This window comes from Lampetra planeri, chromosome 57 (genome assembly GCF_965212315.1).
Source record: "Lampetra planeri chromosome 57, kcLamPlan1.2.h2, whole genome shotgun sequence".
Classification (NCBI taxonomy): Eukaryota; Metazoa; Chordata; class Hyperoartia; order Petromyzontiformes; family Petromyzontidae; genus Lampetra; species Lampetra planeri.
Genome location: NC_136163.1, coordinates 4,353,121 through 4,366,878, shown reverse-complemented (window position 1 = coordinate 4,366,878; position 13,758 = coordinate 4,353,121). Strand labels below are relative to the sequence as shown.

Here is a 13,758-nt window from a genome sequence, read left to right as displayed (position 1 = left end):
CCAAGCGTAATCACTCACATCCCTCCCGACCGAAGCCTCGCTCTGATATCTGTGCGAGTTGGTTGGATTGCTGCCCTTATCCCTCGACTCGAGTGCATTGTGATCACACACGCAGCACGACCACACGTAGCAAACTTACACAACACGTGCGTTCTCCATAGGTTAGTTACATACAGATCACACACACACACGCGGTCAGAACACCGAAATACACGCGCGCGCGCACACACAGTGCCCCAGGCATAAAGATACACAGAGAGTCACACACAAACACACGCAGCCACAGTCTCACAGTCACATTCACACACACACAGACCACCACTCACAGTCACACACACAGTTACACATTCTCACACACACAGTCACACACACAGACCACCACTCACACAGTCACACACACAGTCACACAGACCACCACTCACGCAGTCACACAGCCACACACACAGAGAAACCACCGCTCATAGTCACACATTCACACAGTCACAGTCTCACACACAGTCACACACACAGACCACCACTCACACAGTCACACAGCCACACACACACAGATAAACCACCGCTCACAGTCACACGTTCACAGTCACACAGTCACACACACATCCACACACACACGCGGCGACATGAATCAATCCACCACGGAACAGCTGAACGAGTTCATGGCCGAGGTGGCCAGGATTCCCCGAGAGGAGCGACTCGTGGTGATCGACGGCCTCAAGATGCCTCGCGCCCTCGTGCACGCGGACACCCTGAGCATGCTGCCCCACTTCCAGGCTCGACCCGACGACATCGTGCTGCTTGCATACCCCAAGTGTGGTGAGTCTCACGGGACACATGGCACCACACCACAGGGCGGTATTGGTTGGGGTAAGACAAAGGCTGCCGGGCGGGGTGATGGACAAATGCCACGTCGCAGTTTGTCGAGACGGCAGGAGGCGGGAGAGGTGTGGGGTTTTTTTGTTGTTTTTTTGTCCCATTTTTTAAATTATTTTAAACCTGGTCTCTTCTTCTTTTTTAGTGCTGCCTAACGGCGTGTGCGACTTCACGATGATATTGGTCCCGGTCTAGTAAGATACAAAAAATTAACCCGTAAAAACAAAGTTTTTCACTATAAATCCTTTATATGCGTGGCGGCTAGAGTCCTCTCGTCCTCTGGCTTGAGATGGCTGCCACCTATGGGTCAGATGATTGCCTGCCACCATTAAGCAATTGGTAATTAAATATTTAACAAAAATTCCTAAAAAGTGTAAAATTTTGGAAAAAAAATTTTCACGAACATTAATTGTCACGCACAACGAGTCTGTGTGCAAAATGTCAGCTCGATTGGATCACGGGAAGTGGGTTAAAAAACGACCGAAAGATTTGCACGGTCGGAAGCGCACAAGCAAGCAAGCAAGTGAACTTAATATAAAGGATTTACATTTTTTTAAATTAGATTTGTGTGTATTTTTTGTAAGTCATTTGATTACCTTTCATATACTGCTGCTCTCGTGTTTTTGGGGTACTGTTTGTTGTTGTGACGTTCTGACCCAGTGCCCCTTACTGGCCATTTGTGAGAAAGAGCTTTACAGCTCATCGGATTCCTCCTGCAGTATGAATGCAACATTCCGATTCTGTGTGCCTGTGTGTGTGTGTGGAGCGGTGGTGCAGCGGTCAGCGCTACGCTGCGCTACGAACCCGGCCACCCGGGTTCGACTCCCGCTCACGGCCACCGACACACCCAGTGACGATTACCGCTCCTGGATCTCCCCTAGGTCGACTCAGCCCTCAAACGAGTACCTGGTGTCTAGTTTGTTGTCCTTCCCCTCCGGCCCGCCCCGGCACCTCCGATGCAGTCCGGTTGGCTCCGTACGATGCGGCGACACAAAACTAAAACGTTTTCAAGGAACGAGCCTCCTCCGTGTGGTGCGTAAAAAAACGAGCGCTTCAGAAGCAACAGGCGAACGAACGAACGTGAGTGCCGGCCACCGACGAACCCTAAACCCCCTCGTCTTCTGCGTCGGGGCCTCCATAGGGTTGCTACTGGCTAAGGGGGACCATCCGTTGAGTAGGTAACGCAAACATCTGTCAAAACCTGAGCCCTCTCCCCGCTCCCTGTACGCACGCGGACTTTTTACACGCCCCCTCCTCCTCCTCACCGGCGTAGGTACGCTTGACGCACACACCCCCCCCTCCCCGAATCCTATAGAACGGGCGATATTTAATCCACGCAGAAACGATCAGGGATTAATAATATTACTTTTTGGTTCTTTCGGTAAAGTCACGTAGGTAGAAAAATAAAATAAAAAATTATATATCCACTGTTGGATGATTTTTGAGGACGACCGCTTGTGTTGCGATCGAAACGTCGTGATATATTATTTTTTATATTATTTTTCTACCTACGTGACTTTACCGAAAGAACCAAAGAGTATGGATTCCTGCAGTCACGAAAGCCTCAAATCAAGATTCACATCAAGATATGTGAGACGGAGTTTGCCAAAGTCTTGCGTCACCTGGCCCGGCTGAAACAAGCGCTCTGAAATCACAGCCACGCCATTGGGAAATGTGTGAACAGCTGCTGCACGGCAGCGTTGAGAGGTGAGAGCAATTCGGATATTGGACGCTCTCTCTCTCTGCGGCTCGCCTTACGTATTGCGAGGGGGGCTATTTAGCGATAACGAGCAACGCGAATGCGTTTCGGACGTGGCTGTTCCGTTCGTCCCAGCCAGTCAGGCAGTCAGCCAGCCAAACTTAAAAAACACAGCAGTTGTGATAACGGCAGGGGGCCTGCTTGCAGTATGGGGATCGGAGATCAGCTGGATACACTGATGCCGGTCCCTTTGACGTTTTAGTTGTTTTTAATTGTCTCCAAGCGATGTCAACACAATTGTTGTCAGCTATTGGGATGTGTTGTTCAGGTAGCACCTTTTGCTTGTTCTCCTTTTATATTCTTGGTAACTCATGTTCGGCAATTGTCGTCGGTGTGGTAACGCACGAATGGATTCGTGAATTGTCCAAAACATAGCAAAGTAAAACTCAGCTGTGTGCGTATACAGCGCCATCCACACAAGGCGTCACGGCGCTTTAACAACACAATCCCGTAAGAATAAAACCCCTTAATACTCAAACTAAGAAGCAAAAACAGACGGACACGCATGAGACAATTCACGTGGTTTTCAGACGAGCCCCAAAAATCCGACCGACGGAGTAGCTCCTAACGGACTGTTTGGGACAAGACAATTTGCACAAAGGTGGCGCCTGACGTCTGAAAGCTCCATCAGCCATTGGACGAAGTTTTGATCTCGTCCAGGTAACGAGAGACGTGATGCAATAAGGACTTCGCCTCGCGACCCGTCACGGCGTCACCTTTGCCTTGACCGGGCAGTTTTTTTGCAATGTCATCGTGTAGCGTGGAGGGCTTTGGGAGCTCGTTCCTTTGCATAGATAGAGCGCCTTTAACTGCCAGTTTTATTGCAAAGTCATCGCGAAGTTGGAGGGCTTTGGGAGCTCGTTGCTTTGCACAGGGCTGCAGTGGGTGCGTTTGTGTGGCTTGTGTTTGTTGTTGGGCAGTGGTTAGGGTTATGACGCCCAAAGCAAGCGGTGGATTTTCTTGGTGGCAAAAGATTCACGCGTTGCAGATATGAGAACCTGGTGTGGACCAATCAGTTTCAAAGACAATGCATCATCACGTACTACCAGGGCATGTTTTTTTTGTGTGCATGTTTACCACAAGTATATGTGGCTAATGCAGACACGATTCCTTGCAAAAGGTTTCAGTTTGGTGTTTTAACATCTTAACACCATATTCTTGGTGCTTTCGGTAAAGTCACGTAGAAGGGAAAGAACCAAGAATATGAATCCCTGCAGTCACGAAAGCGAAATCTTAACACCACCTGTTTACTTGCCAGAAAGGGTCAAACCTATTCCTATATAGGGGACGTCTTTGTCTTTTGTGGATGCGGTCGTGCAGTGGATTCCGAGCTCAATTCCCGCTCAAGGCCGACGCCAGCAACAGATACCTGAACCATCCCTGGGCCTCCCTTAGGTCGACTCAGCCTCAAATGAGTACCTGGTGCGGTGTTCAAACATCCCCACTAGGGATACAAAAGCGGCCGGGCGTGTTTTTTGGCCAACTACCCCCTCGTGTGCCACAGTGCCGCCTTCACAGGTGTAACTCGCTAACAGCACTTGCCCCGACAGTCCGTGAAGACTACACGTGTGATATTCGCCTTGTCTTTGCCTCCAGGCTGCAACTGGGTTGTGCGGCTGCTCATGCATATGGTGAAGCTGTCTCACCCTGAGCTGGACAAGCACCCAACGAGCCACCAGGCGCACATCCCCTTGATTGAGTTTGGGCCCCTGTCCAAGCTGGAGGTGCCCCTACACGCCCACACACAGAGACACACAGAGAGAGATACACACAGAGACACAGAGAGACACACAGAGACACAGAGAGACACACAGAGGCACAGAGAGACACACAGAGGCACAGAGAGACACACAGAGGCACAGAGAGACACAGAAACACACACAGAGACACACACAGAGACACAGAGACACACACACAGAGACACACACAGAGACACATACACAGAGACACACAGAGACACACACACAGAGAGCCACACACAGAGACACACAGAGCCACACACAGAAACACACACAGAGACACACACACAAAGACACAGAGACACACACAGAGACACAGGGAGCCACACAGAGACACAGAGAGCCACACACAGAGACACACACAGAGACACAGAGACACACACACAGACCACCGCTCACACACACCCCGACATGAATCGATCCACCATGGATCAGCTTGCAAGGGCTGTTGGTTGTTCAGCACCATGCCACACTGCTCAGGCTGGGTTCTGACAGGGGCCGATCATTCGACTCAAACAAAACATCAAAATCGATCACCGTTGTTTTTGATGTTCTTGTGTGTGGGGAGCGGTGGCGCTGCAGTTAGCGCTACGCTGCGCTACGAACCCGGCGGCCCGAGTTCAAATCCCGATGACGGCCACAACCAACACCGGTGACAATTATCTGATCCGGCCCTGGGCCTCCCCTAGGTCGACTCAGCCTCGAATGAGTACCTGGTGCGATGTGTAAACATCGCCACTAGGGAAACAAAGGCGGCCGGGCGTGGTGTTGGCCACTCACCCCCTCGTGTGCCGTGCCGGCCTTTATAGCTGCTCGCTAACAGCACTTGCCCCTACATTCTGTTAAGGCTATGTGGGAGATCTTTGTCTTTGTGTGTGCGCTGCGTCCAGGGCATGGACGCCTTCCCCTCGCCGCGAGTCATCGCCTCGCACATGCCCAGGGACCGCGTCCCCGCATCCTTCTTCGCCAACAAGTGCAAGGTGAGAGTCGGAGGCCGCGGCGAGAATTCGCGAGGCTGATGGCAACCCTCGCGTGGTGGTTGGGCTTTGTCCGGGCACAGACCACTTGGGAACAACGTCTTCGTGTTTGCGGTGGGACGTGCACTGAACCATCGGTTTGTCCGACTGAGGTCTGATCCATCAGCTTGTCCAACTGACGTCTGATCCATAGGCTTGTCCGACCGCCAATTGATCCATCTGCTTGTCCAACTGACGACTGATCCATCAGCTTGTCTGACTGCCGTCTGATCCATCGGTTTGTCTGACTGCCGTCTGATCCATCAGCTTGTCCAACTGCCGTCTGATCCATCAGCTTGTCCAACTGCCGTCTGATCCATCGGCTTGTCTGACTGCCGTCTGATCCATTGGCTTGTCCGACTGACGTCTGATCCATCGGCTTGTCTGACTGCCGTCTGATCCATCGGCTTGTCCGACTGACGTCTGATCCATCAGCTTGTCCAACTGACGTCTGATCCATCGGCTTGTCCAACTGACGTCTGATCCATTGGCTTGTCCAACTGGCGTCTGATCCATCGGCTTGTCTGACTGCCGTCTGATCCATTGGCTTGTCCGACTGACGTCTGATCCATCGGCTTGTCTGACTGCCGTCTGATCCATCGGCTTGTCCGACTGACGTCTGATCCATCAGCTTGTCCAACTGACGTCTGATCCATCGGCTTGTCCAACTGACGTCTGATCCATTGGCTTGTCCAACTGGCGTCTGATCCATCGGTTTGTCTGACTGCCGTCTGATCCATCGGTTTGTCTGACTGCCGTCTGATCCATCAGCTTGTCCAACTGCCGTCTGATCCATCAGCTTGTCCAACTGCCGTCTGATCCATCGGCTTGTCTGACTGCCGTCTGATCCATCGGCTTGTCCGACTGACGTCTGATCCATCGGCTTGTCTGACTGCCGTCTGATCCATCGGCTTGTCCGACTGACGTCTGATCCATCAGCTTGTCCAACTGACGTCTGATCCATCGGCTTGTCCAACTGACGTCTGATCCATTGGTTTGTCCAACTGGCGTCTGATCCATCGGTTTGTCTGACTGCCGTCTGATCCATCGGTTTGTCCAACTGACGTCTGATCCATCGGCTTGTCCGACTGACGTCTGATCCATCGGCTTGTCTGACTGACGTCTGATCCATCGGCTTGTCTGACTGCCGTCTGATCCATCGGCTTGTCTGACTGCCGTCTGATCCATCGGCTTGTCCGACTGACGTCTAATCCATCGGCTTGTCCAACTGCCGTCTGATCCATCGGCTTGTCTGACTGCCAATTGATCCATCGGCTTGTCTGACTGACGTCTGATCCATCGGCTTGTCTGACTGCCAATTGATCCATCGGCTTGTCCGACTGCCGTCTGATCCATGGGCTTGTCCGACTGCCGCCCCGCATGGTCCAGATAGTGCTCCTCTTCCGAGAACCGAAAGACACGGCGGTGTCCTTCTACCACTTCTACAACAACAACCCGAGCCTGCCCGGCGTCGACTCCTGGGACGAATTCTACCGCATGTTCATGGAGGGAGACGGTACGTGTGTCTCCTCTCCCCACCGCGTGTCTCCCCCCCCTCCCCCCGTGTCTTCCCCCCTCCTGCATACCAGGCGAGGTAGTTAACATCTCCTAGCCACCGTGATGATGATGAGAGAGACACGCAAACTCCAAATATACAGCAGCAGGCGTCAGGGTCGGGATCAAACCCACGACCTCCTGTAAACCAGGCGAGGTAGTTAACATCTCCTAGCCACCGTGATGAAGAGAGAGAGAGAGACACGCAAACTCCAAATATACAGCAGGCATCAGGCTCGGGATCGAATCCACGACCTCCTGTATACCAGGCGAGGTAGTTAACATCTCCTAGCCACTGTGATGAAGAGAGAGAGAGAGACACGCAAACTCCAAATATACAGCAGGCATCAGGGTCGGGATCGAATCCACGACCTCCTGTATACCAGGCGAGGTAGTTAACATCTCCTAGCCACTGTGATGAAGAGAGAGAGAGAGACACGCAAACTCCAAATATACAGCAGGCATCAGGGTCGGGATCGAATCCACGACTTCCTGTATACCAGGCGAGGTAGTTAACATCTCCTAGCCACTGTGATGAAGAGAGAGAGAGAGACACGCAAACTCCAAATATACAGCAGGCATCAGGGTCGGGATCGAATCCACGACCTCCTGTAAACCAGGCGAGGTAGTTAACATCTCCTAGCCACTGTGATGAAGAGAGAGAGAGACACGCAAACTCCAAATATACAGCAGGCGTCAGGGTCGGGATCAAACCCACGACCTCCTGTAAACCAGGCGAGGTAGTTAACATCTCCTAGCCACTGTGATGAAGAGAGAGAGAGACACGCAAACTCCAAATATACAGCAGGCGTCAGGGTCGGGATCAAACCCACGACCTCCTGTATACCAGGCGAGGTAGTTAACATCTCCTAGCCACCGCGGCGTCCACGTTAACTTGACCCCCCCCCCCTCCGTCCCGTCCTTCGTCGCTGCAGTCCCGTGGGGTGTCTATGCTGACTACATCAAGCAGTGGAACAATCACTGGGAGGCCGACAACGTTCTGGTGCTCACCTATGAGGAGCTAAAGGCGGTGAGCGACCCCGCACGACCCCTCACGACCCCACGACCCCTCACGACTCCGCATGACCCCACATGACCCCTCATGACCCCACATGACCCCGCACGACCCCTCACGACCCCACATGACCCCGCCGTCGCTCCTTGACCTCGCACGCATGCGAGCGCTGAGTTCAGGTTGATAATAATTTTTATGTTTGACACGTAGGGGGCTTTCGCGACCAATATCATCCACAATAGAGGTTTTTTTTGGGGCTAGATCACGTAAATATATAAATGTTTTGTTAAAACCCACCGCCACCCGACACAGCCAACTAATAAGGGTTGTCACGTAAACAGAACGTGCCAATTCGTTACTAGTACAGCACTTGTGTGTAATGTAGTGTATAGTGTAGTATACTAGAACAGCAAAACCGGTGTGCGTTGGAGAGCCAAGCCACAACATTTACAATCTGAGTACGACGTTTGGCCAGTAATTACAACCGGCATCATCAGGCGACAGCCAGATTGCGAGTGTTGCGACCAGAGTGTGGGAGTCGCGGCGAATCCACTTAAAAGGAAATTCGGTGGACAGAAACTGTGCGTGTGCGGTGCGTGCGTCTGCGTGTATCCAGGAACGGTAGCGTCGCAGGGGGGAGCGGTGGCGCAGCGGTTAGCACGCTGACCTACGAACCCTAGAGACCCGAGTTGGATTCGCGTTCACGGCCACCACCGGTGACGATTATTTGAACCTGTCCTGGACGTCCCCTGGGTCGACTCAGCTCCAAATGAGTAGCTGGGTAGCGATGTGTAAACATCGCCGCTGGGGAAACTAAAAAGGTAGTCGGTATGTCATGCGCCGTGCCGGCCTTCGTAGGCGCTACTCGCTAACAGCACTTGCCCCGACGGTCTGGTTAAGGCTACACGGGGGATCTTCGTCTTTGTGTCCAGGACCTGCCGGGGAAGCTTCAGAAGATGTCCACCTTCCTGGGGCTGGGTCTGTCCGGGGAGCAGATCTCCGACGTGGCCGTCAACGGCACCTTCAGCGCCATGAAGGCCAAAGCCGAGGCTGACAATCTCAAATTCGGCAAGGTGGTGTTCCGCAAAGGTGGGTGGCCTGCATCCCCCCCTCCCTCCCTCCCTACCTCCGCGTGCGCGGTGACGCAGTGGCAACACTCACGCCTCACGGTGAGAATGGACGCGCTTCGATGGGTGCCTCGGTCACCTCCTCTCACGTGGCGTTCGTATTTTCTCTCTCACTTGACATTCGTATTTTCTCTCTCACGTGGCGTTCGTATTTTCTCTCTCAATTGACCTTCGTATATTCTCTCTCAATTGACATTCGTATTTTCTCTCTCACTTGACGTTCGTATTTTCTCTCTCTCCCCGCTCTGCACGGGTTTGCTCCGGGGTTCCCCAGCTCTCTTCCGTCGCCTAAACACGAGCGATGTCATTTTCATGTTTTTGGTGCTGGGGCGAATATCGCAATGCAGGAAAAAAAACCCCATCATCTTCCTCGGTAAATAAGTCATCATCACAGATTTGCCCTCCCCCCCCCCCCCCCCCCATCGCTTCCTCTCATCTATTTCATTCCACCTCATCTCCACGATCACGTTCATATGTACCGTACCGTCGTTCATTATTAAGGTAAAACGCCTGCGGTTTCAAAAATTTATGTTGAGATACGATTGTTATAATTACATCACCCCCTCCATCAAGCCCCGCTCATCACCCCCTCGTCGCCTCAATGGCCGGGTTGTGTGCGGGCGCACAGGGGAGGTGGGCGACTGGAAGAACTACTTCAGCGAGGAGCAGAGCGCGGAGCTGGATGCCTCCTACGCCGAGAGCCTCGCCGGGACGTCCCTGGCCACCCGCCTCAACTATTAGACAAGAGGACGCACGGGGGGACACGCGCGCGGACACACGCACGCACAGACATGCACACGCATGCACGGACACGCACGGACACACACACGCGCGGAGACACGCACGCGCGGACACACGTCCTCGCGCGGAGACACGCACGCACAGGCCATGCGCGCACCGGATACATGCACATGGACACATGCACGGACACATGCGCGCACGGACACACACACACACGCGCACGGACACACACACACACACGCGCACAGACACACACGCGCATGGACACACACACGCACACGGACACACACAGACACACACGCGCACGGACACACACACACGCACATGCGCACGGACACACACACACACACGCGCACGGACACACACACACGCACACGGACACACCCACGCGCACACGGGGAGTCGAGGTCTCCGTGGCTGCTCGGGGTGCTACAGCGGTCTCAGTGACACCGAGCCGGCAACACCGAGGACCTGGGTTGGGATCCGGGTATCGGCCGCCCGTGCTCGATACGGGCGGCTGAGACGTGCGCTGTGTTTAGGGCGGCGCGTCACAAACGTAAGTCGTTGTCGTCGTCTCACGGCCGAGCGCGCGGGAAACCCCCCGGAATGGAACCGGGAATCTGAGCGGTGCCGACTCGGCGTCCGACCCCATGACGTTCCAATCCAATGGGACGGCCGCCCCGATGTTCACACTCGGCTCCTGATTAGCGCGCTCGGCCAAGGTAGTTCAACGCGCGCACGTTTCAGAACGACGAAGGAATCCACGGCAGGCTGGCGCGAGGGCCGGCATTGGAGGAGGGCCTCGTCACTTGCGCACTTTGAAAATTGACGGCGTGGGTAGCAAGCAGCCACGGGGAGCTATGAAGGATATTGTTCGGAGCACATCATCGGCCACGATCTATCCACTGTTGCATGAAGGCCTCCCCCCTCCTCACCATTCGTCGCCATCTCTCGTGGTTTTTGTTTTTCCGATGCGACACTTCCGTTTGTTCCGTCCCTCCGCCTCCGGCACACGGTCCGATTCCATCGCTCCATCTCCGCAAGTGAACGTCCCCGTGCGGCGCGTGAAGTCTCGACCGTCTTGGCGACGGCGTCCTGCACCTGGGCCCCAAATTTGGGTCGTCGTCACAATGCGTGACGTCACTTCACCTGGACGTGTCCCGTAACCCACGTGTTGCTCTTTCTGTCTCTCGGTGCCAGTTCAAGCCTGCGTGCCTCTGTTCCCCCACCCCTCCTCCAACCCCCATTCACCCTCCATCAACCCTTCCCCACCCCCCTCCACCCGCCCCCCGCCCCCCCCAATTTCGAATCTTTTGTTTTGATTTGGCAAAAATTCTGTATATGCACTGATTGGAAACTTTCTTCTTTGCGCGCGGAATTTTATATATGTGTGTGTGTATGGTGTAGGCGGTCGCTTATTATGTCCCTCTCGTGCTATAAACGAGTGGCCTTGACAAGGAATGACCGATAATTAACAAAACTCACGGCTGTCGATGCAGTCCAGCCAAGGGGAAGGCTGCGTTGGGGGATTTGAGCTCCCACCGGCTAGGTGCCACCGGCCTTTTAAATGCCCACGCACAAGTGCGCCGACCATGCTGGTACTCAGAATAATGGACGATGGTTGTACACGTACGCACATATATGTGTGTGTGTGTGTATGCTTTTCTGTAAGTATTTAGCTTCGAATGTCGCCCACTAAGCTGCACAGATCCGGGGCGTTGGTGCAAGTGAAGGCGCGTGTTGACTTTGGAAGTTCTTAGTGACGACTGGACTGTCCCGGAAGGTATCTTGGCAATTTCAATGCGCAGCCTGTCGGCTCCAGTACAATAAACCGATGAGTTTTAACAATTTCGTTTATACATCCTGGATTGGGGCGGTGGGCGCGCTGTGGTTCATCGCACTGCGCTGAGAACCCAGCTACAGAGCCCGAGTTTGATTACCAGCGTTACCATCGGTGGCGAGTAATATCCGAACCGGTTTTTACTTCTTAATTTTGGAGCTTTCGTGACTGCAGGAATTACTCTTTGGTTCTTTCGGTAAAGTCACGTATAAAGATAAAATAATAAATTAAATAATAGCATACGACGTTTCGATTGCAACACAAGCAATCGTCATCAGGTATAAATGAAATAGCAACACAAATCTAACCAGAAAACTATAGACAGACATATAAGCAGACAGATATCACCAAGATACATAGAGAGAGAGAGTAACACAGGTATAGAGAGGGAGATCGTCTCTGTGGAGTGGCATTAAATAGGCAGAGGGGGCGGTGGCAGAGAGATGGAGGGGGTTAGATAAAAATGAGTGCGGAAAACGCGTAAAAAATTGTTACTCTCTCTCTATGTATCTTGGTGATATCTGTCTGCTTATATGTCTGTCTATAGTTTTTCTGGTTAGAATTGTTTGTTGCTATTTCATTTATACCTGATGATGATTGCTTGTGTTGCAATCGAAACGTCGTGATTTTTATTTTTATTTTATTATTATTAATTTTAATTTTTTACCTACGTGACTTTACCGGAAAAAACCTAAGAATACGGTTTTTATTTATTTTGTTTGCCTCCCTTGCCACCTTGGCAGTGGCAGTATGATGACTCCCGATGAAAGCCAAGCCATTGGAAGTCGGGTGTATGAAAGAGAGTCAACTGGGGGCCTAAAAACCAATATCCGCCTGGGCGCTTTCAATGTCAGAACCATATGTACGAGACCTCCAAAGACGGCACAAGTCCTGGGGATAAGTGAATGTCACTGGACCGGCTCTGGACGTCTTGCGACGAATGGCCGTGAAAACAGGGGGAGGTCAAAAACCGCGCCTGGCGAAGAACCGTCACCAATATAGAGCTTGGTCAGACGAAAGCTCTTGTGGGGAGAGAGGGCACAGCATGCGGTCCAGGGCGGGACAGGATGGAGAGAGCTCAGCTGTAGCCTTACGTCCCGACATGGGGGATGAAGAGGAATAAGATGAGATGAGATTGCCCACCCTAACCGACCGGCGTGGTGACAATCGGGCCATGCAACTTCTCACGTCCGACGCGGCGTGGAAGAGGCCCTTATCCGGCGGCTGATGGTGATGTAGATGCGGAGCAAAGACTAGTTTCACATGCAGGTGGTCAGAACCAGATAGGGGTGCAACGATATATGTCAACGGGGGGGGTGGGGGATGCAAGACCCGACTGTGGGTCCCCTCGCCTTTCTCCCGACTCACTTTTACTGAAATAGCCACGGATGGTTTTTAACCCCGCATACCATAATACAGTAGTCGGCTTTAGCTGTACATATTAATTAAGTTGGGTTAATATGAAGACAGTCTCACAGTGGCGGTGTTAAAAAACAAAGTATTTAAAGGTGCAATACTAAGCACAATTAAGTTCATTGGAGCCTCATTTGCCAGAAGAAAAAATATAATTGTTTTTTTATCCTTTAATCTGGCAACAAAACTGACACCTTTTTTAGGAAAGCTGTCTCGGGTGTGGATCAATCAACTTCAAGGACAGTGCATACGTTATCAGAGTTATGTTTTTTGTTTGCATTATGGCTGCAGGTATTGTGGTCTATGCAAACATGACTCCTTGTAAAAAAAGGTGTCAGTTTTGTTGCCAGATAAAAGGGTAAAACACCAATTATCACAATTAAGTTAAATTTCGATTTAAAGCTTTCGTGACTGCAGAGATTCATCTTCTTGGTTCTTTCGGTAAAGTCACGTAGAATGGAAATAATAAAATAATAAAAATAAAACATAATAAAATAATTCTCACGACGTTTCGGCCACAACGCAAGCAGCCGTCCTCAGGTGAAGAACAGGTCTGTCGACTCTGTCTTCTCGACTGTCTTCTCCACAGACCTGTTCTTCACTTGAGGACGGCTGCTTGTGTTGTGGCCGAAACGTCGTGAGAATTATTTTATTATGTTTTATTTTTATTATTTTATTATTTCC

The 13,758-nt window shown here is 52.0% G+C and overlaps 1 protein-coding gene across 1 annotated transcript; it reads left to right on the top strand.

The window, feature by feature from the left end:
* LOC144735853 (sulfotransferase 6B1-like) lies at window positions 1-11,669 on the top strand. The gene is made up of 7 exons (XM_078618393.1): window positions 1-813; window positions 4,226-4,353; window positions 5,259-5,348; window positions 6,774-6,900; window positions 7,874-7,968; window positions 8,886-9,042; window positions 9,709-11,669. Exons 1-7 carry the CDS (start codon window positions 621-623, stop codon window positions 9,819-9,821), a joined length of 903 nt encoding a protein of 300 aa, XP_078474519.1. The 5' UTR covers window positions 1-620; the 3' UTR covers window positions 9,822-11,669.
* Window positions 11,670-13,758: the final 2,089 nt, after the last annotated feature.

Excerpts from the sequence above, each read along its gene's own strand:
- LOC144735853 (XM_078618393.1), top strand. The coding sequence starts at position 621 with ATGAATCAATCCACCACGGAACAGCTGAACGAGTTCATGGCCGAGGTG. Across the intron at positions 814-4,225 it reads GCTTGCATACCCCAAGTGTG|GCTGCAACTGGGTTGTGCGG; the intron begins GTGAGTCTCACG and ends CTTTGCCTCCAG. Across the intron at positions 5,349-6,773 it reads TCTTCGCCAACAAGTGCAAG|ATAGTGCTCCTCTTCCGAGA; the intron begins GTGAGAGTCGGA and ends CGCATGGTCCAG.